The 27,897-nt window shown below is 37.9% G+C and overlaps 1 protein-coding gene across 2 annotated transcripts in view; it reads left to right on the plus strand.

Annotated features, from left to right (window-relative positions):
* The window catches only part of ZNF292 (zinc finger protein 292), a 131,337-nt gene extending 117,696 nt beyond the window's left edge, over positions 1–13,641 (plus strand). For both annotated transcript variants that reach the window (XM_066254232.1, XM_066254233.1), the window contains one exon: positions 4,181–13,641. In XM_066254232.1, the coding sequence (XP_066110329.1) occupies positions 4,181–11,317 (7,137 nt within the window). In that variant the 3' untranslated portion in view covers positions 11,318–13,641. The remainder of the gene's footprint in view (positions 1–4,180) is intronic.
* The last annotated feature ends 14,256 nt before the right edge of the window (positions 13,642–27,897 follow it).

Genomic DNA, 27,897 nt, shown 5'->3' on the forward strand with positions numbered 1-27,897 from the left:
CTTTGAATGTTTGATAAAATTCACTGGTATAGCCGTCAGGGCCTGGACTTTTATTTTTGGGGAGGTTTTTAATGGTTTTTTCTATTTCTTCTCTACTGATAGGTCTGTTTAGGCTTTCTGCTTCTTCTTGACTCAGTCTAGGAAGGTTGTATTTTTCTAGGAATTTATCCATTTCTTCTAGGTAATTCTTTGTATATCTGCGGTGTCCGTGGTGATTTCTCCTCTTTCATTTTGGATTTTGTTTATATGAGTTCTTTCTCTTTTTTCCTTGGTAAGTCTTGCCAAGGGTTTGTCAATTTTGTTGATCTTTTCAAAGAACCAGCTCCTTGTTCTATTAATTTTTTCTATAGTTTTTCTGTTCTCTAATTCATTTATTTCTGCTCTGATTTTTATTATCTCCTTTCTTCGGCTGGTTTTGGGTTGTCTTTGTTCTTCTTTTTCTAGTTCCTTAAGGTGGGAAGTTAAGTGGTTCACTTGGGCTCTCTCTTGTTTGTTCATATATGCCTGAAGCGATATGAACTTCCCTCTTATCACTGCTTTTGCTGCATCCCATAGATTCTGATATGTCGTATTGTCATTTTCATTAGTCTGTATATATCTTTTGATCTCTGCACTTATTTCTTCTTTGACCCATTCATTTTTTAAAAGTATGTTGTTTAGTTTCCACATTTTTGTGGGATTTTTTTCCTCTTTTTTGCAGTTGAATTCTAGTTTCAAGGCTTTATGATCAGAAAATATGCTTGGTACAACTTCAATTTTTCTGAATTTGCTGATATTGTTTTTGTGGCCCAACATATGGTCAATTCTTGAGAATGATCCATGTACACTGGAGAAAAATGTATACTCAGTCACTTTGGGATGAAATGTCCTGTAGATGTCTATCATATCCAGGTGCTCTAGTGTTTTGTTTAAGGCCACTATGTCTTTGTTGATTCTCTGTTTGGATGACCGATCTAGAGCCGTCAGCGGTGTATTGAGGTCTCCAAGTATGATTGTATTTTTGTCAGTTTTTGTTTTAAGATCAATAAGTAGCTGTCTTATATATTTTGGTGCTCCTTGGTTTGGTGCATATATATTAAGAATTGTTATGTCTTCTTGATTCAGTGTCCCCTTAGCCATTATGAAATGGCCATTTTTGTCTCTAAGTACTTTTCCTGTCTTGTAGTCAGCATTATCCGATATGAGTATTGCTACACCTGCTTTTTTTTGGATGTTATTTGCTTGGAGTATTGTTTTCCAGCCTTTCACTTTGAATTTGTTTTTATCCTTGTTACTTGGCCTTTGCCCTGCCCCCGTGTGTGACGTTATGCTCGGTCCTGAGGGCACTGGCGAGCACCTTTGCTCAGCTGCGGGTCTCCGCCTGTTTCCGGGCTTTCACCCTGCCTTTGCAGGAGGAGCCTGCTCGAGGAACAGCTGCTAGCCTTGTCTCTACCACCGGGCAGTACTGCATGCCCAAGCTCAGCTCAGTAGCGGAACTCCGCCTCTTCTGGGCTTTTGGCTCCACCCCTGCGGGAGGAGCCGGCTACCAAGTCAGACCAAAAGCCTGGGTTGCACGGGTGGGGCAAGACTGTGCTCCTGTGCCCTTGTTCAGGGGCTGGTCTCCACCCTTTCCGGGGTTCCCGCCCTTCTCCCGGGATTACAGGCTGCCGTTGACTGCTTTTGCACGCCCCCAGCCGGGCAAGATTGAGCTCACACCTGAGCCCAGTGGTGGCCAGCTGGCTTCCACCCCTGTGAGCAGAACCGTGCTTTTGTCTCCCGCTGCCACCCGCCCTCCGGCAAGCCCTCAGCCGCGTGGGCCCCAAGACTCACTACTGTAGACCCAAAAGCTCCCTGCTTCTGTGCAACTCTGCTCTGAATGTCGCGGGGGAGCTTGTTTGGCTGCTCTCCTGCTTCCCTTTGCTGGTATTGCTGTTTTCAGGGGAAATATTCACTTCAGCTGACTCATCCCAGGGGTTAGGGTGGCTATCTCCCAAAATGTTTCTCCCTGTGCCTCCTAGATTACACTCTCTTCCTGTTACTCTGGTCCTCTCCTCTCTCCCCATCCCCAGGAGCCCCGGGTGAGTGGTTGTGAGAGAGATGTTCTGCGCGGTCCCTTTAAAAAGGATCCTGGGTCTGAGAAATCAGACTCTTTCTCACAAACAGTATCCTGACTTGTTTCCAGCTAAATACCGTCCTTACGCCTCTTCTAGGCTCTGGGTCTGCAGACTTGGACTTTGTTCCTGGGGCTCAAGACCCTCCCCTCTCTGCTAAACTCACTTCCCGCCACACGAGTCTCTCCCTGCTGCCGTTCGCTCTGGGGAGCTGGGCAGCCCTCTCCGCGTTTCCGCTTTTCCTACCAGTCTTGGTGTGGCTTCTTCAGTGTTCCTTGGTTGAAGAGTCCTCTTAGTTTAGTCCAAAGTTGGTTTTTCCAGATGATAGTTCTTAAAATTAGTTTGTAATCCACTCTGGTTCTGGGAGGTGGAAGTTGGTACGTCCGCCTACTCCAGCGCCATCTTGTCTCTCTGCTTCAGTTTTTTTTTTCAAGGTTTGACTCAGTTCTTGGAGTGTGGATAGTTAACCCAGGGCATGGCTTGTTTCGTTACCTTGCCTTCCATATCCTAGAAAATGCTTAGAATTGCTGCATTCTTTGATGTCCCTTCAGGTTATGTCGGATCATGTGGTTTTTAATCTTTCATTTTGTTTATGTCTTTTCACTTTGATCTGCGTATGCTGTACCAACTTTGTATCCCTGAAGTAAATTTCTTTTGATTATAGTGTGTGGTCTTGTTAATGGATAACTGGATCTTGTATTCTAATATTTCATTGAGGATATTAGTATCTATGTTAATCAGGGATATTGACCTATAATTTTTTTTCGTTGTAGTATCTTTGGAATTAGGATAATACTGGCCTCATAAAATGAGTTAGAGAGTCTTCTCTCGAATTTTTTGGAATAGTTTGAGAAGGATAGGTGTTAGTTCTTCTTTTAGTGTTTGGTAAAATTCACCTGTGAAACTATCTGATCAGGAATTTTGTTTGTTGGAGTTTATTTCTGCTTCAGTATTACTAGTTATATTCTGTTTACTTAGGTTCTCTTACTCTTCTTGATTCAGTTTTGGAAGATTGTATGTTTCTAGGAATTTATCCATTTCTTCCAGATTGTCCAACTTGTTGGCATATAGTTGTTTGTAATATTTTCTTAGATCCTTTGTATTTCTTTGGTGTCAGGTATTACTTTTCCTCCTTTATGTCTGATTTTATTTACTTGGATCCTCTCTGCTGTTTTCTTGATGAATATGGTTAAAAGTTAGCCAGTATTGTTATAGTTTAGTTCGTAGTTTCATTGACTTTATATATTGTTTTTTAGACTTAATTTTATTTCTGCTCTGATATTCACTTCCTTCTGCTTACTTTTGGCTTTATTTATTGTTTTTCTTCAAAGTTATTGAAGTGTAAAGTTAGATTGCTTATTTGAGATTTTTCTTATTTTTTGAGATAGATCTGTAATGCTATGAATTTCCCTCTTAGGACTGCTTTCTCTGTCTCCCATGGTTTGGGGTTGTTGTCTTCTCACTTTCATTTGTTTCAAGGTGTCTTTTGATTTGTTCCTTGATCTCATTGTTAACCTACTCATTGTTTAGCCCTTTGAGCAGTGAGTTTTTTTCATGCTCGCTGACCCCCGGGAGTGAGTTGTTTTTTGTTTTGTTTTGGTTTTTTTCAAGAAATGAACTTAGTTCCAGTTACAGTTTTATTAACTTAAATCATGGTTGTTTGATAACCAATTTATGGAAACCAGAACATACATTTGCCTTTTTTAATGTTGCCTTACACATTTTTAAAATAAATCAATTGTACTCTGGATGGTAATGTACTCTGTATATACATGAATGTTTATACTACTGAAAGGGTTAGTAACCTGTTATTTAGCTTCTATGTATTTGTCTGTTTTCCAGTTTTTTTCATGTTTATGATTTCTCGTTTTATACTATTATGGTCTGAGAAGATGTGTGGTATGATTTTAATCTTAAATTTATTGAGACTCATTTTGTCCAACAAGATTTACTTTACACATTTAGGTATTTCTATGTTGAGTACATAAATGTTTACAAGGGTTATATCTTTTTCTTTTACTGTTCTCTTTTCATTATGTAGTGTGTTTTTTTTCTTTTTAAGGTAACAATTTCTATTTGCTTTTTCACAGACTGAAGGGGCTGGACTTGCTACCTGTATAGAACTATGCATAAAAGCTCTTCGCTTGGAGTCTACAGAAAATACTGAAGTGAAAGTATCTATTTGCAAGACCATTTCATGCTTGTTGCCTGATGATCTGGAAGTTAAACGTGCTTGTCAACTGAGTGAATTTCTTATTGAGCCTACAGTAGATGCATATTATGCAGTGGAAATGTTGTATAATCAGCCAGACCAGAAATATGATGAAGAGAATCTTCCAATACCAAATTCTCTACGCTGTGAGCTCTTACTTGTTTTAAAAACTCAGTGGCCCTTTGATCCAGAATTCTGGGACTGGAAAACCTTAAAGCGACAATGTCTTGCATTAATGGGAGAAGAAGCATCTATTGTGTCTTCAATTGATGAACTAAATGACAGTGAAGTTTATGAGAAAGTAGTAGACTACCAAGAAGAGAGTAAAGAAACTTCTTTGAATGGACTTTCTGGTGGAGATGGTGCTAATTCTGGCCTTTGTGATGAAAAGCAGAAGAAGAAAGAAATAAAACAATCAAGAGAGAGGGGATTTATATCTGCCAGGTTTCGGAATTGGCAAGCCTACATGCAGTATTGTGTGCTATGTGACAAAGAATTTCTTGGTCATAGAATAGTACGACATGCTCAAAAACATTACAAAGATGGAATTTACAGTTGTCCCATATGTGCAAAGAACTTTAATTCTAAAGAAACTTTTGTCCCTCATGTCACATTGCATGTTAAACAGTCTAGTAAAGAGAGATTAGCAGCTATGAAACCATTAAGAAGATTGGGAAGGCCTCCTAAGATCACAACTACCAGTGAGAATCAGAAGACTAATGCTGTGGCCAAGCAGGAACAGCGGCCTATAAAAAAGAATAGTCTCTATTCAACAGACTTTATAGTATTTAATGACAATGATGGTTCAGATGATGAAAATGATGACAAAGATAAATCTTATGAACCAGAAGTGATCCCAGTCCAGAAACCAGTACCTGTCAACGAATTTAATTGCCCTGTAAGTTTTTGTAAAAAGGGCTTTAAGTACTTTAAAAATCTAATTGCTCATGTAAAGGGGCATAAGGATAATGAAGATGCCAAGCGCTTTCTTGAAATGCAAAGCAAAAAAGTTATTTGCCAGTACTGTAGGCGGCATTTTGTAAGTGTTACTCATCTCAATGATCACTTACAGATGCACTGTGGCAGTAAACCATATATCTGTATACAGATGAAATGTAAAGCTGGTTTTAATAGTTACGCAGAGCTCTTAACCCACCGAAAGGAACATCAAGTCTTTAGGGCAAAGTGTATGTTTCCTAAATGTGGCAGAATTTTTTCAGAAGCTTATTTACTATATGATCATGAAGCACAGCATTATAATACCTATACCTGTAGGTTTACAGGTTGTGGTAAAGTGTACCGTTCTCAGAGTGAGCTAGAAAAGCATCTGGATGATCACAGTACTCCGGAAAAAGTGCTGCCTCCGGAAAACCAACTTAATTCATCTGGAGCTTCTGTTCTTCAGCCTTCTGAAGTGAATCAGAACTCAGAAGGGAACACTGAGAAAGAGAGGTCTATGCTTTCAGAAAATAACATTAAAAATACCTCATCAGCAGATAGAGATGATGCTTGGGATAAAAGCAAGGCAGAATTAGCTATGGCCAAACAAGACCAGACTTCTGCTTCCGAGCTCAGGCAAGTTGATGCACCACCATCAAATGATTTGGACAATCCTACTACTCCTCTGCTACAGGCCAGTGAGGTAGCTGTGTCCATTAAGGTGTCCCTCAATCAGGAGGTTGAGGATAACTTTGGAAAGCAAGAAAACTCAACTGTGGAAGACACTGGTGAATCACTGGTCACAGACTTACATACAGTAGTTGAAGATACTTGTAATGATTTGTGTCATCCAGGTTTCCAGGAGAGAAAAGAACAGGATTGCTTTAATGAAGCCCAGATTACTGAAAATTCTTTAGTAAATTCAGAAACCCTCAAAATAGGCGACCTTACCCCGCAAAACATAGAAAGGCAAGTGAACAGCTTGATGACTTTTTCTGTGCAAAATCAGGCAGGATTTCAAAACAGTTTACCAACATCCAAGTTTGAATGTGGAGGTAATGTGAAAACATCATCCAGTCTTTATAATTTACCCCTTAAGACATTAGAAAGTATTGCATTTGTTCCACCACAGCCCAACCTAAGCAGTTCTTTAGGAATTCCATCAGTGCCCCCAAAAGCGCCAGTTCAGAAGTTTAGTTGCCAGGTTGAGGGATGTACTCGAACCTACAATTCTTCACAAAGTATTGGGAAACACATGAAGACGGCACACCCTGACCAGTATGCTGCATTTAAAATGCAATGTAAAAGTAAAAAAGGTCAGAAATCTAACAATTTAAATACACCAAATAATGGAAAGTTTGTTTATTTTTTGCCATCACAGGTGAACACCTCTAACAATGCATTTTTTATACCACAGACCAAAGCCAATGGGACTTCTACTTGTTCAAATCAGTTGCAGCACATCTCATCTTCCATTTTTCCAGCTCATTTAGCCAGTATGTCAGCTCCACTGTTACCCTCGGTGGAAAGTGTCATAAATTCAAATATATCTTCTCAGGATAAAAATGAACAAGGTGGTAGTATGTTATGTTCCCAGATGGAAAATTTGTCTAGTACTACCTTGCCAGCACAAATGGAAGATCTAACCAAAACAGTTTTGCCTTTGAATATTGACAGTGGCTCAGATCCTTTCCTTCCTTTACCTGCAGAAAGTAGTTCAATGTCTCTCTTCCCTTCACCAGCAGATAGTGGAACTAATTCTGTTTTTTCCCAACTGGAAAATAATGCAAATCATTTTTCCTCACAGATTGAAGGAAACACTAATTCCACCTTTCTAAAAGGAGGTAATGGTGAAAATGCAGTTTTTCCCTCACAAGTGAATCTAGCAAATGACTTTAGTAACACCACTGCCCAACAGTCTGCTGCTGAAAAAGTTAAAAAAGACCGTGGGCGGGGCCCAAATGGGAAGGAAAGAAAATCCAAGCACAACAAAAGGGCTAAGTGGCCTGCAATTATCAGAGATGGGAAATTTATCTGTAGCAGATGTTATAGAGCTTTCACCAATCCCAGATCTCTGGGTGGACACTTGTCTAAGCGATCTTTTTGTAAACCACTGGATGGAGCAGAAATTGCTCAAGAACTTCTGCAGAGTAATGGACAGCCTTCGCTTCTTGCCAGCATGATTCTCTCCACAAATGCAGTCAATTTGCAGCAGCCACAACAATCTACCTTCAATCCAGAAACATGTTTTAAAGATCCATCATTCCTGCAACTTCTTGCTGCTGAAAATCGCTCATCAACATTTTTACCAAATACATTTCCTAGGACTGGTGTGACTAACTTTAATACAAGTGTTAGTCAAGAAGGAAGTGAAATCATTAAACAGGCTTTGGAAACTGCTGGCATTCCCAGTACATTTGAGGGTGCTGAAATGCTTTCTCATGTTCCAACAGGGTGTGTCTCAGATGCAGCACAAGTAAATGCAACAGTGATACCAAATCCAACAGTGCCACCATCCATGTTACAGACTGTATGCCCTCAAAACTCCCTCCTGACAAACCAGAATAGAACACCAAACTCCAAAACTCCCTCCATTGAGGACTGTAGCAGTTTGTCTGTTTTTCCAACAAATGACTTACTACTGAAGACTGTTGAAAATGGTTTGTGCTCTAGTACATTCCCTAATTCTAGTGGGCCATCACAAAATTTTACCAGTAACAGTTCACGAGTTTCAGTCATAAGTGGTCCTCAGAATACAAGGTCCAGTCATTTAAATAAAAAGGGAAACAGTGCTTCTAAGAGAAGAAAGAAAGTTACTCCTCCACTAATTGCACCCAATGCTTCCCAAAACTTGGTAACAAGTAACTTAACAGCAGTAGGACTTATAGCAAAGAGTATTGAGATACCAACTACTAACCTTCATTCAAATGTAATTCCAAATTGTGAACCTCAGGGTTTGGTGGAAAATCTAACACAGAAATTAAACAGTGTTGACAATCAGTTATTTATGACTGATGTAAAAGAAAACTTTAAAACCAATCTTGAGTCTCATACAGTGTTAGCTCCTTTACCATTAAAAACTGAAAATGGTGATTCCCAAATGATGGCTTTGAATTCATGCACAACTTCAATAAATTCTGATTTGCAGATTTCTGAAGACAATGTTATGCAAAACTTTGAAAAGACTCTTGAAATTATTAAAAGTGCTATGAATTCTCAAATACGTGAGGTAAAAAGTGGACCTCAGGGTATTGGTGAAACATCACAAAATGCTCAAATAAATTATAACGTTCAGCTTCCTTCATTAAACACTGTACAAAATAACAAATTACCTGATTCTTCTCAGTTTTCCTCCTTCGTAGGTGTCATGCCAACAAAAAGTAACATTCCTCAGTCTGAATTATTACATAAGGAGGATCAAATACAGGAAATTTTAGAAGGCTTACAGAAATTAAAATTAGAAAATGACATATCCACTACAACATCCCAATGTGTACTAATAAATACATCAGTGGCACTGACTCCCACTCCTATTAAATCAATTCCAAATGTTACAGCTGTTCAGCCAGTTTCTGAAATGCTAAATAATATTCAGTTTAGTGACAAAGTTAATAAGCCCTTCGTGTGTCAAAACCAAGGCTGTAATTACAGTGCTATGACAAAGGATGCACTATTTAAGCACTATGGTAAAATTCATCAGTACACTCCAGAGATGATTCTTGAAATTAAGAAGAATCAGTTGAAATTTGCTCCATTTAAATGTGTGGTACCTACATGTACAAAAACATTTACAAGAAATTCTAATCTCCGGGCACACTGTCAGTTGGTACATCATTTTACAACAGAAGAAATGGTAAAGTTAAAAATAAAAAGGCCTTATGGAAGAAAGTCTCAGAGTGAAAATTTGTCAGCCCCACGAGTAACACAAGTAAAGAGACAGCTAGCTACAACAGAGGAAAAGGAATTCCTGTCTTCTGTGGAATTGGGAGCAATGGAGGAAAATGCCTTCAGTAATATAGCAGTGATTCCAGAAAAACAACTTGTAGAAAAAAAAAGTCCTGAAAAAACAGAAAGCTCTTCACAAGTGATTACAGTTATTTCAGAGCAATGTGATACAAATTCACTCTCAAACATACAAACCAAAGGACGGAAAATCAGGAGACATAAAAAAGAAAAGGAGGAGAAAAAACGCAAGAAGCCAGTTTCCCAATCCCTTGAGTTTCCAGCAAGATATAGTCCCTACAGACCTTATCGATGTGTTCATCAGGGTTGCTTTGCTGCCTTTACAATACAGCAAAACTTAATTCTGCATTACCAGGCTATACACAAATCAGATCTTCCTGCATTTTCTGCAGAGGTTGAAGAGGAAAGCGAAGCTGGTAAAGAAAGTGAAGAAATTGAAACTAAACAAACTGTGAAAGAATTTCGATGTCAGGTGAGTGATTGTTCTCGCATTTTCCAAGCAATTACTGGCCTAATACAACACTATATGAAACTTCATGAAATGACTCCTGAGGAAATTGAAAGTATGACTGCTTCTGTGGATGTTGGGAAATTTCCATGTGACCAGTTGGAGTGTAAATCTTCATTTACCACATATTTGAACTATGTTGTTCATCTTGAGGCAGACCATGGAATTGGGATAAGGGGAAGTAAAACTGAAGAAGATGGTATATACAAGTGTGACTGTGAAGGCTGTGACCGAATATATGCAACTCGGTCTAATCTCCTTCGACACATTTTTAATAAACATAATGACAAACATAAAGCTCATTTGATTCGTCCAAGAAGATTAACACCTGGTCAGGAAAATATGTCAAGCAAAGCAAACCAAGAAAAGACAAAATCTAAATATCGGGGGACAAAACACAGATCTGGAAAGGAAGGAACCAAAATGCCTAAGACCAAACGAAAGAAAAAAAATAACTTAGAAAACAAGAATGCAAAGATTGTACAGATTGAAGAAAATAAGCCTTATTCTCTGAAACGTGGAAAGCATGTATATTCTATAAAGGCTAGGAATGATGCTTTATCTGAATGTACAAGCAAATTTGTAACCCAGTATCCATGTATGATAAAAGGGTGTACATCAGTTGTTACAAGTGAAAGCAATATAATTAGACATTATAAATGCCATAAATTATCTAAGGCATTTACATCACAACACCGCAATCTTCTTATTGTCTTCAAACGGTGTTGTAGCTCACAATTAAAGGAAACTTCTCAGCAAGAAGTTGATAAGAATGATGTGAAAGAATCTGACACATGTGTACCAGAGAGCAATGATAACTCAAGAACAACTACAGTTCCTCAGAAGGAAGTTAGTGAAAAAAATGTAAAAGATGAAATGGATGAGCTAGCAGAACTATTTATTACAAAATTAATAAATGAAGACAATACAAGTGTGGAGACCCAAGTTAATACCTCTTCAGATGTAAGTAATGATTTTCAAGAAAATAACCCCTGTCAGTCAGAAAAACAAAAAGCAAGTAATTTGAAGAGAGCTAATAAAGAAAAAAATGTCTCCCAAAATAAAAAGAGGAAAGTTGAAAAAACTGAACCAGCACCAGCAGTTGAGTTAAATAATTCTCATAAAGAAGAAGAAACTGCTGTTGCAATACAAACCACTGAGGAACATCCTGCGTCTTTTGACTGGAGCTCATTTAAACCAATGGGATTTGAAGTGTCATTTCTGAAGTTTCTTGAGGAGTCTGCAGTGAAGCAGAAAAAAAATACTGACAAAGACCATCCAAATAGTGGAAATAAAAGAGGGTCCCATTCAAATTCAAGAAAAAATATTGACAAGACTGTGAATAGTGGAAATCATACATGTTCTTATAAAGAGAGTGAAACTTTTGTACAGTTTGCCAATCCATCACAGCTTCAGTGCAGTAATAATGTAAAAATTGTTTTAGACAAGACTCTAAAAGATTGCACTGAGCTTGTCTTAAAGCAACTTCAGGAAATGAAACCTACCGTCAGTCTGAAAAAACTTGAAGTACATTCAAATGATCCAGATATGTCTGTTATGAAAGAAGTCAGTATGGGTAAAGCCACAGGAAGAGGGCAGTACTGATAACTAATGTACTACAAATACATTATTTACAATTTTATTTTAAATAGAAAGCCATCAAGCATGCTAGAATTGTGAAACTTTTTTCATTATATTTTGTTGACATGAATTAACCTGGCCAAAAAAAGGAAGAAAAAAAAACATGACATTTGTCATGTAAAACATTTTTTTTATCCCTATGGGACTTGAAGAACAGAATCAAAACTTCAGTTATTGTAAATAATGAACTAAACCTCATATTTCTATCAACCAGTTGCCCTTTTCATGAACTAAAATGAATTATCTGTGATTGATATGTTTTACCAGGTCACTGCTCATGTATAACAGTACTCTTTGTTTGTAGATATTTTTTTTGTATATATTTATTATTGTAAATCATTTACTGCCATCAGCAGTATGTAAGTCTAAACTATTAAATGGCACATTTATATTTGGAATTTTAATTTTTAACTAATCAAGTTTTTAAAACTTCTTTTATTGTTTTAAATTAAGAATTTTTTGTACTAAACTAGAAACTCTGCCATAGTTCATTGATTTTTACATAAAGCATTTATTTACAAAATCTCAAAATTTTCACAAAGTAGGCACTTTCTATCAACACCTTGCTCTGCTTTGTAAATTTACCATCCAGGATTTGAGGTGGTATTCATGTGAAATTAAAGCAGATTCTTTAGTAGTTTCCTATAGTTACAGTTTTTTCCCATGAGTCCATAAAATATAATGGAAATGTGAATAAAGAATTTTCATAAAAGATTTTAAACATTTGGTATTAAAAAATCCTTTGTGAATGTGATAGAAATTAGTAGTGTGAAGCAGTGTAAATATTTGAGGTGGTGATTTGTGAAGTAGCCCAGTATTGCCTTAAATAAAATCACATTTCATTTCTTGTTTTATACATGTGATCTTATAAAGGTTTTTTTTTCATTTTCTGAGATTTATAGATTGGTGTATAGCTTTAAACAATATAAACTTTTGTGGAAAAAATTTTTAAACATTTTTATAAATCTTAAAATTGGTATCATCAAAGTGAACCCATCTTGTATTTATAAAATGCAAGAGTCCTTAACATTTATAAATTACATAGATGAAACACTTTCTATAAGGAAGTTGGATGTTTTTATTTTACTGTTTATAGATGTTAGATTGTACAGATTTGTCTGTATTTTCCCACCATATTTAATGATACTTTTTCATTAGATTGGTCTTCCAGAGCAGTATTAGTTGTTATAATTGATGATTTTGGTTATTCAGTATATAGTTAGCTACTATAGGTTAGCTCTATTCACTATATTTATACTGTGGATTCACAGCCAGTGAAAGACGTTATTTCAGGAGAGTTTTTGACCACCATTTGAAGTCCAACAAAAATCAGTGCTGGAAACAAAAAAAGCATCCTTTCAATTTGACTTTTGTTTCTGTTTGGCATAAGTAGTATCATTGATTTTTGACTTTGTTATAAACTATTTGTATTTACATTATTATTAGCCTGAGATATTGATGAAATTGTGCTGATATGAAAATATGTATATTCCCTGTGTAACATCAGTTTTACAGGAAATATGAAGCACTTAACAACTGAAATCGCTGGTACTCTGAGTAAATAAGCAAATATTATAGTTTTATTTTTAGGGCCTAGTAGGTTACATTGAATAGTTAGTTTCACCTTCTTAAGGTTTATTACCAATATGCATAAAACTTGACACATTAAAATCCCTACCCTTTGGTAAGTCCACTGTTATTTATTAAAATAAAAGTTCTTATGGGTGGTTAATACATGTTTTTTTTTCCCTAAATTAACAATAACTTAACTTTGAGTAATTTTAATATTGAAATTTTGTTAACTTATGTTTTTGTACAGTTTTCTTCAAAGTTGATCTATCTCTTAAAGGTAGGCATTTGGCAAAACTGCCCTGTATAGTGCAGCAGCAAGTAAATTTATTTCTGATGAACTTGGTGATGAGCCACTGTTAAGGTAAAATGCCAACATATTGGGGCTTTTTCTTTGCTCATTAACTTAAAAAAATTGACCACTAGACATTTTTGTTATTGTTCTGTATGTTAGGGGAAAGAGTTTGCCAACATTGAGTTACATTTTTTTATATTCCAGGTTTTTATACTAAAAGTGATTATGAAAGAGGGGGCTTTTTAGCATGGAACAGAAAAAATAAATTATGGTATAAAATGATGAATTTATAGAATAGCATGTTGGTAAAATTTGGTATGGAATGTAATGCCTAAGTATTAAAAGAAAATCATAAAGCATATATTTTTCATGGTATACTTCTCAGTCATTTGTCTTGAGATTTATTTTTCCTACAGCCTAAGTTTGCCTTAGATTTGTTTCATCATTAAAAATTGGGGTTTTTTTTTCTAAATCCAAAGAATTTGAATCTTATACATCAGAACATTGTATTTATTCAAAATATGTCACTGTTTTAAGTGAAATATAACAGTTTGGGAGATTTTCAGCAATGTTAAATACAGCATAAATTATTTTAAAGGCTAAACAGAATTTTAAGGCAAATTTTGATGGTTAGCAAATACACTTGCTGTAACTATGAAGATAAGTGTACATAAATAATACAGCTAAACACATCAAAGCAGGAACTCTCTTATTTGAGGGGAGAAAGATTGGCAGTTATGAGAGTCTTGTAGAAAAGATGAGTCTGGAAAGCTGAATGAGTAGACAGGATGGTCAGAGGAGAAAAGGGAATGGTAGGCATGGGGGGATAGTGCATTTGCAGTAGTTCAGGCGGTCCGTGTGTAAAGGGAGTGGGAGAAGCTGAAGCTGAAGAGGTATGTGGGACGTATTATGTGTCCTTTTTAAAAAGTAGTTAATTAGTGCATTTAAGTTGAACAGTTTGATCAGGTGCCAATTTTATTTTATCTTTGAATTTATTATGGTGACATTGGTGAATAAATTTTATAGGTTCCAGGTGTACAGTTTTATAATACATAATCTGAATCTTTTGTGTTAACCACTCCAAGTAAATTCTCCCTCCATCACCATTTATCCCTCCATGCCCTGCTCCACTTCCCCTTAGCAGTCACCACAGTTACTTGTTTCCATGACTTTTTTCTCTTTTTTAGTTCTTTTGCTCAATCCCTTTACCTCTTCACCCAGCTCTCTGCCATTAGCTCTCAGCCTGCTCTCTATGTATGAGTCCATCTCTGTTTTGCTTGTTTGTTTGTTTTCATTAGATTCCACATTTGAGTGAAATACGGTATTTGAGTGGCTTATTTCACTTAGCATAATGCTCTCCAAGTCCATCCATGCTGTCACAAAGGGTAATTTTTTCTTTTTTATGGCCAAGTAGTAGTCCATTGTGTAAATGTACCACAGCTTTTTTTTATCCACTCATCTACTGATGGGCACTTGGGCTGCTTCCAAATCTTGGCTATTTTAAGTAATGCTGCAGTGAACATAGGGGTGCATATAGTCTTTCAAATTAGTGTTTTCATCTTCATATATATACCTAGAAGTAGAATTGCTGAGTCATAAGGCAGTTCCGTTTTTTTGTTTTTTTTTTTAAGTGAGAGTAGGGGTGATACTGAGACAGACTCCCACATGTGTTCCCACTGGGATCCACTCAGCAACCCCCGGCTGGGGCCGCTTTCAACCAAACTATTTTTAGCACCTGAGGCAGAGGCTCCATTGAGCTGTCCTTAGCACCTGGGGTCTTTGTATTCGAATCAATCAAGCCATGGCTGTAGGAGAGGGAGTGGGGAGAAGTAAATAGTCCCCTCTCCTGTGTGCTCTACCTGGGAATTGAATCCTGGACATCCACATGCTGGGTCAACACTAATGCTGAGTAAATTGGCCAGGGCCTCTCTTAAATTTTTTGAGGTAACCATACTGCTTTCTACAGTGGCTGCACCTGTCTGCATTCCCACCGACGTGAGGGTTCCCTTTTTTGCCATATCATCACCAACACTTGTTCATTGATTTATTGATGATAGTAGCCATTCTCACAGATGTGAGGATATCATCATGGTTTTAATTTTCATTTCTCTAATGATTACTGAGGTTGAGCATCTTCATATGTCTTATAGCCATCTGTATGTCCTCTTTGGAAAAGTGTCTATTTGGGTCCTCTGCATATTTTTTAACTGGATTGTTTGGTTTTTTTCTTGGGAGGGGGGTTGTTTGTTTTCTTGTTTTTGTTTTTTTTGTGTGTTTTGTAAGTTCTCTATAAATTTTTAATATTAACAGCTTATCATATGTGTCATTAATGAACATGTTCTTGCATTCTGTGGGTTTTCTTTTTATTGGTGGTTCCTTTACTGTGCAAAACTTCTTAAGTTTCCTGTAGTCTTGTTTTTCTTTGTGTCCCTTGGCCAAGGGCATGTATCAGAAAAAAATAATGCTAAAAGAAATGTCTGAGGTTTTACTGTTTGTTTTCTTGTAGGGTTTTTATGGTTTCGAGTCTAACATTTAAATCTTTAATTTGTTTTGAGTTTATTCTTGTGTAAAGTGTAAGGCAGTGGTTTTCAACCACCAGTCTGCATACCCGTGCTGGTTTGCCAGAAATTTCATGCAGGTCTGCAAAAGAGTTAACTACCCTAATATTGTTTGAAGAATATAGACCCAGGAATTATAAATTCTATAATCTTCATGCAGACCAGTGGTTGAAACACTGGTATAAGGTAGTCTAGTTTTTTCTTTGTTTATTGACACATAACTGTCCAATTTTCTTAACACCATTTATTGAATAAGACTATCTTTGCTGCATCATATGTTCTTACATCCTTTGTCAAATATTGACTGTGAAGGCATAGGTTTATTTCAGGGCTCTATTCTGTTCCCTTGATCTATATCAGTGGTCTCCAACCTTTTTTGGGCCACAGACCAGTTTAATGTCAAAAAATATTTTCACGGACTGGCCTTAGAGTGGGACGGATAAATGTATCACATGACTAAGACAAGCGTTAAGAGCAGGTCTTAGATGGATGTAACAGGGAGTCTGGGGTTTTTTTTTGTTTGTTTGTTTGTTTGGTATTTTACTGAAGCTGGAAACAGGGAGAGACAAGACAGACTCCTGCATGCGCCCGACTGGGATCCACCCAGCACGCCCACCAGGGGGCAATGCTCTGCCCCTCCGGGGCGTCGCTCTGTTGCCACCAGAGCCACTCTAGCGCCTGGGACAGAGACCAAGGAGCCATCCCCAGCGCCCGGGCCATCTTTGCTCCAATGGAGCCTCGCTCCGGGAGGGGAAGAGAGAGACAGAGAAAGGAGAGGGGAGGGGTGGAGAAGCAGATGGGCGCTTCTCCTGTGTGCCCTGGCCGGGAATCGAACCCGGGACTTCTGCACGCCAGGCCGACGCTCTACCACTGAGCCAACTGGCCAGGGCTGGAATCTGGTCATTTTTTAAAAATAAAACATCATTCAGACTTAAATATAAATAAAATGGAAATAATGTAAGTTATTTATTCTTTCTCTGCAGACCGGTACCAAATGGCCCATGGACCAGTACTGGTCCACAGCCCGGGGGTTGGGGACCACTGATCTATAGTATATGTGTTTTTATGCCAGTATCAGGCTATTTTGATTACAGTGACATTGTAGTGTAGTTAGATATCAAGTAGCATGATTTCTCCGTTATTCTTTTTCCTCAAGATTGCTTTCGCTATTTGGATTCTTCCATGGTTCTGTATAAATTTTTGGAATATTCTAGTTCTGTAAAATTATACCATTGGTATCTTTTTTATATATGTATTTAGTGAGAGAAGGGGAGGTAGAGACAGACTCCCACATGTGCCCCCACCAGGATCCACTCTGAAAGCCCACTAGGGGGCAGTGTTCTCCCCATCTGGGGCCCTTGCTCCATTGTTAATCCTCCCACTTGCTCACACTTCTTCAGCTCATTCCTGTAATAAGCTGCTTCAGTTTACAGACTAGGTCCCACTGTTATACACACTCCTTTGCAAATATCCTGAGTCTGAGACCATGTCACACTCTGTTAAAATCTAGAAAAATCTCAAAACTTTTTGTCTACTCTTGAGCAGTTGAATGGGAGAAATTACACCATGCAGGTTTATCTAAAAACTGCCTGACAGTTTTTTGTGGTTTTGTTATAACTAATTTCCACAACTTAAATGATGTTTATGCTCTTTCAGTCTATATTCTCCACTCCTTTCATCTGACTCTCTTTTAATCACACTTTGCTGTGGAAATAAAAAAATTTGACTATAAAATTTTCACCTTCAAATTTATAAACCCATCTATATCTGCACTGTCTTGTACTTACTAAAAAAGCAACCCCTCCTCAAACAGTCTGGATTCCATGTCCTCTCAGCCTTCTTTTACTAGATCCTTTCTAACAGTTTATAAATATTCCTTACTAGCTACTATTCTTGAAAGAAGGGACTGCTTTTTATTTGGTTCCCATCATAGCTAATCTAAGTTGCCTACTCAGACACCGCATTTATTCGCTTCTGATTTACTACCACTTGTGTATCCCTACAACTCTCCTGCAGTTGCTCTCATTATCCCCAGTCTCTTCCATGTTGCCGTATCTGTTGGGTTTTCTGCCCTCATTTACTGCCTGAGGAGCATTCAGTAAGGTTAATGACTTTCTCTTTGAAATATTCTCCTAGATTTCTCAACATTTTCTTTTGGCTTTCTCCTTACCCTTACTGGTTGCTCCTTCACTTGACTCCAACCCTGTTCCTCTCCCAATACCTAACTGTGGCTCATTGTGTATGTCTTTGAACTCTCTTTGGATGATTTAGTCTATTCCATGGAGGAATAGACTTACCAAATACTTGTTACCCACATTGATACCTCTGAGACCAGATTTTTCATAGGTTAGGCCTATACTCAACTGTCTATCCCTTAGTTAAGCATATCACATCCAAATCATTATTTCATTCCCACCCCACCCTCAACCTGTTTCTCAATCGTCTACCTGGATAAGTAAAGTCACTACCTAAATTTCTCAGGCTGGGTTCTTTAATGTTGTCATAGTAATCCTTGCACTTTCCCTGTGTTTGTTCACAATTATAGTTATGTCTACATCCTGAGTTAAAGGAAGCCTTTCACTTCTCTTCATGTCTCACCCAAATCACCGTTATTTCTTGCCTAGTAACTATAACGTTTTCCTGAAGGGCTTTATTCCAGAACATTCCCCATCAGGCAGCTAGGTTAATTTATTTTTAAGTAATATTATTGGGTGAGGAGGCAGGCTTGAGGAACTCACTTGTTAAATTTGCACTGCCCTTTGAATAAAATATGGTTTATTTTTTAAACTGTGATTCCTGCCTCTCTAAGCACAGTGTTACTCTCTTTTGTCCATTATGTTCTAACTGCATTGGTTTATTTTGACTTCCTCAAACCAGCCCATCTCTTTCACTTCTCAAAGACCTACTGTTATATTTTCTTAGTCATTCCTCAGGTCTTAGGACTCTAACACCATGAGTGGTTACTCCCATTACAGCACTAAATTGACTTGATAACAATCACAAGTTATAATTGCCTTTTATTCTGCTTTATTTTCTTTACCCCCCAACCACCACCATTATTTGCCAGGTGCCTAATCCAGTACTTTGAATATAATAGGTACTTAACAGTAGTAAAAATTATTGAATGCTTAAATGGGAGCTGAAGTGAACATGATTCTGACTCGCAGAACTCAAGAGTCTACATAGGCGTTACAAGGTTATTATAAGAATAGATAATAGAGTGAGAATATGATGCCATGGAATCTGTGGTGAGGGAGAGCAGTTAATGACTTTCCTAAAGAAGGAGAGATTGAGGAAGGAAGGCAGAGGAAACTGTAGTACAAGATAAGTTTTGATAAGAATAGCTTTTGGGAAAATGGCTGACAGCTGGTAAATAGTTTAAAACCAGGAAAGGTAAGGACCAGGTCACACAGTATGTTATACCTAATTGTACTGGACTTCACCCTAAGTGTGGGTTAACATTTGAATTGTAAACAAAAGAATGAGATTCTTAACATTTTCACTTTAGAAGTTTACAGTAGTGAGGGTAGATTCCAGTGTGGAATTCAAACACAATTTGGAAGGCTGTCCAAGTCATCCAGGGAAGAATGGATACTGTCTTGGTATAGAGTGATAATGGCTGAGGGAGAAAAGTGGACAGACTTGAGAGATCTAGAATATTTGGCTAAACTTGATCATTGTGGATTTATAGGAAAAAAGGAAGGGGGAAATCCAGAACATTTCCAAGTTTTTGGTTTAAATAAATGTTGGAGAAATATTACTTATTTGGGTTGCTGAGGCTGAGAGAGGAGTAGCAGTATTGTGAATGGGTGGTTGCTGAGGGAAAGAGTATATAGAAAAGAGTAGCTCAGTATTTAAAAGATGAAATAGGAAAAATTTATGAGACTAGCAGAATGGAAGTATTTTAAAAAAGGTATGTTTAATTCTGTCACATTCTTCTGAGATAAGATAAGAATTATAGAGCATCACTTGGATTTAGTGGTAAGGAGTGATTAGTGACCTTTGCAATTACTGAGTGAATGGAAGTCGGTTTTAGGAATGTAAACAACACATGTAAATGCCTATTTTTTAAATATTTGGTCGTGAAGGAGAGTAGCGATTATGGAGGGTATCATACCCAGTTTTTCAAATTATAGACAAATAGGACATATTTGAATGCCAATGAGAAGGATTTGGTAGAGAAAAGGTTAAGATAAGAGTCAGCAAATATTATAGAATACTTAAGTTTCTTGCTTGGTTAATTGTGAATAGCAATGCTGTATTCTGAGATAATACAGGAAATACGGTTGGAGGAAAGGTTAATGTTGAGTTTGAGGTACTTGTAGGTCATCAAGGCAGAGAGGTATAGTGATCAGTTTATTATAGGAGTCTGAAACTGCAGTTCTGGAATTTAAACCCCTTGAGCACAAGCATTCTGGCTTTTTCTTCTGTCTCGTGAGCATTTAGCCCAGAATCTGAGATATTGTAAGTGCTTAGTACATATTGCTGGAATTGAAAGAAGCCGCAAGCAAGCATATAGGAGAAGGTAGATCACAAGGAAAGGACCCTGAAAAGCACCAACACTTGGCAGAAAGAAAAGAAATTAGCAGAGAGGAGTTGGGAAGGAAGGGTTACGTGAGAACCAGGAAAGGAGGTAAGTGTATGAGCATTATGGAACACAGAAGAGAGAATGATGAAGGGTAGATGGTCATACCAGATGCCACTGGGAGATCAAGTAAGAATAAAGAGGCTACTAGAATTAACCATTTGTGGCCACCAATCTTTAAAGAAGTTTTCGTGGATGCTAACTAATGGATTATTGTCCAATTGTGTTCAATTGGCGAATGAACTAACTAAAGAAGTGAAGGCAATGAGTTATTTATCTTTCTCTAAAGAAAATGAGAACACTTGAATCCATGTAAACACAATTAATTTAAAAAATGAAATTGGTTAGTACTTGACCTTATTTGAAGGCTTTTAAGATTAGTCTTGAATATTTGGATTCTGGAAAGGTGCCCATTAAAGAGCTCAAAGTTGAAATAGAAAAGTGTATAGAACCTGGTCCCAAGAATGTAAGTAGGTAGCAGTTTAGCATACAAAATAGAATGGACATCTCTTAGATGAAGTCTGTTAGGTAGAAATGTTGAGCTCCTTGTGATGGAAAAAAACCATTCCTGCAACAGCAAGCCTTGGAAGAGTAGGAAATCAAAGTGTAAATAGTGACGGCGGGAAATGAATGGAAGAAGGAGCAAAGTAGAAGACATGAATTACTGATCATCATTCCAAGCTTAGCTGAGCTATGAGAGCATAATCTTGCAGCACTGCATGTTATGTAATCTATCCAGTAGTAGTCTTCAGCTTGAGTGGAGAGGAAAGAGGTTGCATAGTCCAGGTATCGGTAATGCATCAATTAATTGAGTCTAGTTAGGGTTAGGAAACAAAGCCAAGAAGAAAGGAAGTGGTCAAGGAACTGGAGGTCTTACGCTGTCAAAGGGAGAGTATAGTGGGAACAAGGGCAAGAAACAGATATGAAAGACAAAGGCAGCCCTGGCCAATAGCTTGCTTGGTTAGAACATCGACCCAACACAGAGGTTGCCAGTTTGATCGCCCACCCCCAAGGTCAGGGCATATAAAGGAACAGATGTTCCTATCTCTTTCCTGCTTTTCCCCCTCGCTTCTCTAAAATCAATAAACTAAAAAAAAAAAAAAAAAAAAAAAAAAGCCTGACCAGGTGGTGGCACAGTGGATAGAGTATCAACCTGGGATGCCGAGGACCCAGGTTTGAATCCCTGAGGTTGCTGGCTTGAGTGCAGGATCTCTGGCTTGATCATAACAGGACTCCATGATTGCTGGCTTAAACCCAAAGGTCACTGGCCCAGCTGGAGCCCCCACCCCCAGTCAAGGCACATATGAGAAAACAATGAACAACTAAGGTGCTGCAACTATGAGTAGGTGCTTCTCTCGTCTGTCCATCTCACCAATAAAAAAGAAAACTAAGACATTGAAATTGAAGATTTACAAGTAATGCAGCTAGCTTGCAGTGTCTGGAAATGGCTATTGAAGTAGATTGCTGCATTAGAATGTAAATGGAGGTGGTTGTAATTGAGAAATTAAAGAACTTTAGTCTAATTTACTGGACTGTACACAGGAGCATTCTGTAGAAACTGGTTTAAGAAGACCAAGTGAGAGAGTGTCTCCAGGCTATGTGGACCATTGTAAGGAGTTTGGGAAAGCTTCCAAGTATCCACTTGGCCCAGAAGTCTTGGGAGACACAGGTTAACCTAAGTAGCATAATGAACAGGCTTGTAAGATTTACACAGATAATCAGGGACAAGAATTAGAATAGTAAGAATGTTAGTATAAGTAGTATAGAGCAGTGGTCCCCAACCTTTTTTGGACCATGACCGGTTTAATGTCAGAAAATATTTTCACAGACCGGCCTTTAGGGTGAGACGGATAAATGTATCATGTGACCGAGACAAGCGTCAAGAGTGAGTCTTAGACGAATGTAACAGGGAATTTGGTCATTTTAAAAAAATAAAACATCATTCAGACTTAAATATAAATAAAGTGGAAATAATGTAAGTTATTTATTCTTTCTCTGTGGACCGGTACAGGTCCGTGGCCCCGGGGGTTGGGGACCACTGGTATAGAGGCTATCTTTAGTAGCAATACTTATGGGCTGCTACAGTGCTAGACACTGCTAAGAGCTTTCCTTTTCGTTTCCATTTGTTCTTAAACCACCCTGGAGTGTTAGGTGCTCTTATCCTCATTTTAAGATGAAAAAAATTAGTAAGATGAGGAAAGACTGGGTAATACAGCTATTGTGTGACAGCTGAGAGTTGAAAACAGGGAAGCCAAATTCAGACCTTGTGTGTGCCTGAATTTGGAGAGCATGGGCAGCCAAATGATGTAACAGATGGTTCAGTGTCTTTAGTTGGAATAATGCTGTAAAAATTCTTCTGGTAGTTGAAGAAAAGTCTCTCCAGGTTATTAGAAAATGATATTAGGAGGTAATTTGTAGATGACTCTTAAACCCACATGTATTTTATATTTTTGTTTACTGTTTAATTAATATTGATTACAAAGGGAAAAAGTTGAAATTCTGGAGCCATGAAAGAGGTGATGAACATAAGTAACACAGAACAAATGGCTCACTACTAAAGATCTTCACTGAAGTTACGTACTCTTAAACCAAAGAAGTTAAGAAAAAAGGAAATGAGAAGCAATTATGGAGAGATTGAGTGGATACTGACCAGCCCTCTATGCACCCTTGTCAGTTGACCAGTGGCTTGAACCCAAAGGTCACTGGCTGGAGCCCAACATTGCTGGCTTGAGCAAGGGGTCAGGGTCACTGGCTCATCTGGAATCTCCCAGTCAAGGCACATAATGAGAAAGCAATGAATATAATTAAGGTGCCGCAGCTATGAGTTGATGCTTCTCATCTGTCTCCCTGTCTGTCCCAGTCTGTCTCCTCTCTCACACCAAAAACAAACAAAAAAACATGAAGGCACTGTATTGGGAGCACTGTAATTGAAACTTGTAGACAGGTTTGTTTGCTGCCATCTTCGCTAGCTACCAGGTTCTTTTGTTACTCCAAATAGCTATGGGCATGGGAAAAGAATATCCACTGTGAAGCTGCACTTACACAGGCTTTAGAGCTACCACTCCCTGATCCCGTGAAGAGCCCTATGTCCTGGGTTAGTTGAAGAAGAACATGGCATTGCTAATAACAGTTGCCCTCCTGTGTCAAGCCCCTCTATAACAAAGTGTTTTAGAAGTCAGTGGGCATTTGAGGACACAGGTGTATTTGAACTGTTCAGGAGCAGATCAGTCCAGGAAAATCATTTGAAATGAGTCCCTGGAAGTTATAAGGGAAGTGACCCCCCTTTGCCAAGTCAAAGTAGCCTCTTTTACATGGAGGCTTTAAGATGTTAACCAAGACACAAGGATTGAAAGGGGGGTAGAATATGCCAAGAATCAATCTCGTATTTCCAATTCATTTGTAGGCAGTACAGTCCACATGTTCAAACAATGAAGTCATTTTGGTAGTTCTTGTTTGCTACCTCTAACCCTAAAAAACCAACTTAGGTAAAATTACATTTATTTGAAAATTTCAAAACCATCTTTAATGTATTTACTAAATCTCCTTACGGCTACTTAAAACTGGAGCATTACGAAGTTTTCACTCAAGTGTATATGTCCTCAAATTATATAATCCCATGATGGCAGTTGTTTTATTAATGCAGTGTAAAACAATTCTCAACCCTGACTCATGAGAACAATAGGGAAATGAGGAACCCCATTTTATAGATGAATGCCAACATGGGAGATTTAATGGTTTGGCACCAGCCAACCTACAAAACAGGTCTCCTGGTCTCAGATTCATAATGCTTTTTCTGCTGTCCTGGTTGTAGGTATTTCTATTTCAAAGCAGAAAGACAAAAGTGGGTAGTGTCAGGATTATATGGGGAAGTTTTCATTGCAAGTACTAGAAGCAGTGTGATATAGTACTTATTTCTGTAAATTAAGGTAAAATTGTAAGTTCTATCACATGGCATGCATTGATGTTTTATACTTTAAAAATGTAGTCTACTTTGTTGTCAGTATAAAATGAGAAGCAATTCACTGCTCACAAAAATTAGGGGATATTTTATAGCTTCATATTCATTTTGAAATATCCTCTAATTTTTGTGAGCAGTATAGTTTATTCGAACAAAGTCTTGATCTCACACCAGCTCCCAGCCAAAGTAGACGAACCAGGAATATGAAAGGCAACAGATAGCTCGCTACTTTGCTGTAAGCGAATAGTCCAGATTATTCTACTTGATAGTGGTGTGGGCCTTTCCAACCACAATATGCTCGTGTTTTTAACTGTGTTATTGTACTCTTTCTCTTTCCCCATGTATAATATATATGATAATGAGAAAAATCTGACAAAAATAGATAAATCTATATATCTGACAATGAGAGAAAATCTGAATTTTTATTTTAAAACTATAGGCTTGAACCCAGCATTCTGAATGGCCTAGCTGGGTTTCCCCCTTTTTTCCTTTTCATTGGCTAAGCTATAATATCTATATAGGCAGCTTTTCTCAGTACAACATTGAACTGAAGGGAAGGCATGATCCAGCAGATTCAGCCTGACACGTTGCATTGGGTGCTCAGTGAAGCAGCAGTTAGAAAGTGCTGAGTTCCAAGGTACTGGAAGGGAAGGTTAGGAAGCCCAAGACTGAATTCTGGCGCTCTCTAGTAAAGACACTGTAATATTTAATCATGTGTCAGGCCCTGCTTTAACCTCCTCACATGTCAACTCATTCCATCACAACCACAGAAGGGAAGTAGCTGGCATTGGAGTTTATTGCCACAGTTTTTATTCAAGTGCCTGGCTGATCTAAGGAGTCCTTGTGTTCTTACTAATGCTAACAATCATAAGAATACTTCTTGAAGGAAAATGTATATAGTAGTCACAGAACTGTGTGTGTGTTTTGTGTGTGTACACCTTAAGCAGAGAAAGCATGCGTTGTTCTAGATTTCATAACTTTGTCAAGGTCAAAGTGAGAAGAAAGGCCACCTCATCATTTGGACCTGGTAAAAATTACATTTAAATCCTGTATTGCCTTGCTTTCCCATCTTTATTAAAAGCTGTGTTCACATTGGCTTCACCAAAAAAGTTAAGTACACTCCTTTTTAGAAAACATGTATGAATGTTTTATTCAATAAATATTCAGATGTTTTTTGAGCACTTGTCTCATAGAGCATATTTTTAAAATTAGTTAACTTGTAGCTAGCCAGCATCTGCCTTTCTGACTTAAGGTTTGTCAGTCTTTCTTTGCTGGAAGGAAATTGGCCTGGGAGTGAAGTAGGAGGTGTGATTAAATAAAATATGTTTAAAAGGGGATTTGTATGTATAAAACTCTTGAGTTTCATAGGCCTTACCCTGTGTGATAACTCAGATATTGAGCTGCACAAGAGTAAGAGGCCACAAGATGGCAAGCTAACAATGGTAATATGTGTGTAGCTAAGGTCTGGGAATTGGGAAATTACCTTTTCATTTTTTATGATAGATGTAGGCTAATATGTGGTGGTCATCTATAGTTTTGAATACTTACAAAAAAATCTAGCTGAACAGTTATTGAAGTCCAGTTTTAAAAACAGATGACAATGATACTTGGGTAGAATGACTAGACAACTGTTTGTAATGGACACAGGCCACTGTGTGTGGACTACAAATATTTTAAACTTGTTCCAAAGCACTAGTCAAAAATCTTGTAATTTGACAAGGTAGTCACACTGTTACTTCTCCATGCAAAGAAGACTTGGAAATGTGCTTTTTTTCTAAGTTGGCACATTGACACCCCCAACAAAATCAGTTAATACTTTGTCTAATGGGGTTAAAAAAAAAAACACACCGGGTGTAACGCAGTTGGTCATTACATGAGATACCAGTATTCTAAAGATATCTCACACAATTTTGTACAGGAAATCTTGGAGACTAGATTTGGAGTTTTAAAAAAAATTGAATTCTGTTACTTTATGAAACATTAGGCAAATCACTTTATCGTCCTGAGTTGTAGTCTTCAGATTTGTTAGTATTTTAAATTTTCTTCCAGTTTCAGAATGTTATGACTTTTTAGTTTGTACATCATAGGTTTGCTGTAAGACTGATGAATTCCTTAATGGTTGCTGAGTAGCTACTGTGGGTTAGGCCCTGAGGGTACGATGAAGGATGTGGCTCTTCCCTGCATTCAAGGTACTCATAATTTACAGGGAGGATACAAATATATAAGCTAATAAGAGAGGGATAAGTGATATGATGTGAATTACAATATCTAACATTTTAAATAACCTTTATAAGTGCCAGTGCTAGCCCTGGCCGATTGGCTCAGCGGTAGAGCGTCAGCCTAGCGTGCGGAGGACCTGGGTTCGATTCCCGGTCAGGGCACACAGGAGAAGCGCCCATTTGCTTCTCCACCCCTCCGCCGCGCTTTCCTCTCTGTCTCTCTCTTCTCCCGCAGCCAAGGCTCCATTGGAGCAAAGATGGCCTCGGGCGCTGGGGATGGCTCTGTGGCCTCTGCCTCAGGCGCTAGAGTGGCTCTGGTCGCAACATGGCGACGCCCAGGGTGGGCAGAGCATTGCCCCCTGGTGGGCAGAGCGTCGCCCCATGGTGGGCGTGCCGGGTGGATCCCGGTCGGGCGCATGCGGGAGTCTGTCTGACTGTCTCTCCCTGTTTCCAGCTTCAGAAAAATGAAAAAAAAATTTTTAAAAAGTAAAAAAAAAAAAATAAGTGCCAGTGCTTTGCATGGATCATCTCATTTAATCTCTTTAACAACCCTATGAGATAGGTGTTATTTACCCCCATTTTACATAAAAATTTTGATCTCTGGTAGAAATAATTTGATCCAAGCTTTGAAATGAACTTAGAATTTCTCAGGGTAGAGAAAAGAATGAAATTATACAAAATAAGTATCTTACATGTCACTATAATGTCATGATTTTAAAGATAAAGCTTATTATACCCAGTTCTGTGGAACTGCCTAAATTGTTCATTGTAATAACTTGCTATTTACTGTACATAAAGTTTGTTTTTTTAAAGGTAACTAATCAGAGATCTGTCTGTGGTACCAGTTCTATATAGTGGTATAGCCAATACAAAGTCTCATTTTGTCATTACCCAGTATATGTTCTAGGTATGAATATCAGAGGATCTTGAAGAATTACAAGGAAATTTAGAGGTCATCTGGCGATAGTTCCATATAATCCAGGAATATTTTTTATTATCTCTTTCAATGTTAGGGGTCGCACTACTTTATTGGGCAATCATTTTACTGTGAGGCAGTTCAGTTTACTAGAACATTTTTGTATTAGGCAAGAATTTTTATCTCATTTTCAGCCATTGATTCTAGTTCTAAAACCTTGAAAAAGAAGCTGTTTGTCTCTCAAGTATTGGGAGAAACATTCCCTATAGTCTGCACACAAACATCTAACACAGGATTAAATTAACTATATTTCAAGTTTCATACTATTGTGTTAAGGTGATGGACAGCTAAAACTCCAAGGATTAGGGATTTTATATCATGACCTAATATCAATCCTAGTCTCATGTTAAGATTAAATGTTGATGCAGAATTTCACCTGACTTG

Source organism: Saccopteryx bilineata, chromosome 1 (genome assembly GCF_036850765.1).
Source record: "Saccopteryx bilineata isolate mSacBil1 chromosome 1, mSacBil1_pri_phased_curated, whole genome shotgun sequence".
Classification (NCBI taxonomy): Eukaryota; Metazoa; Chordata; class Mammalia; order Chiroptera; family Emballonuridae; genus Saccopteryx; species Saccopteryx bilineata.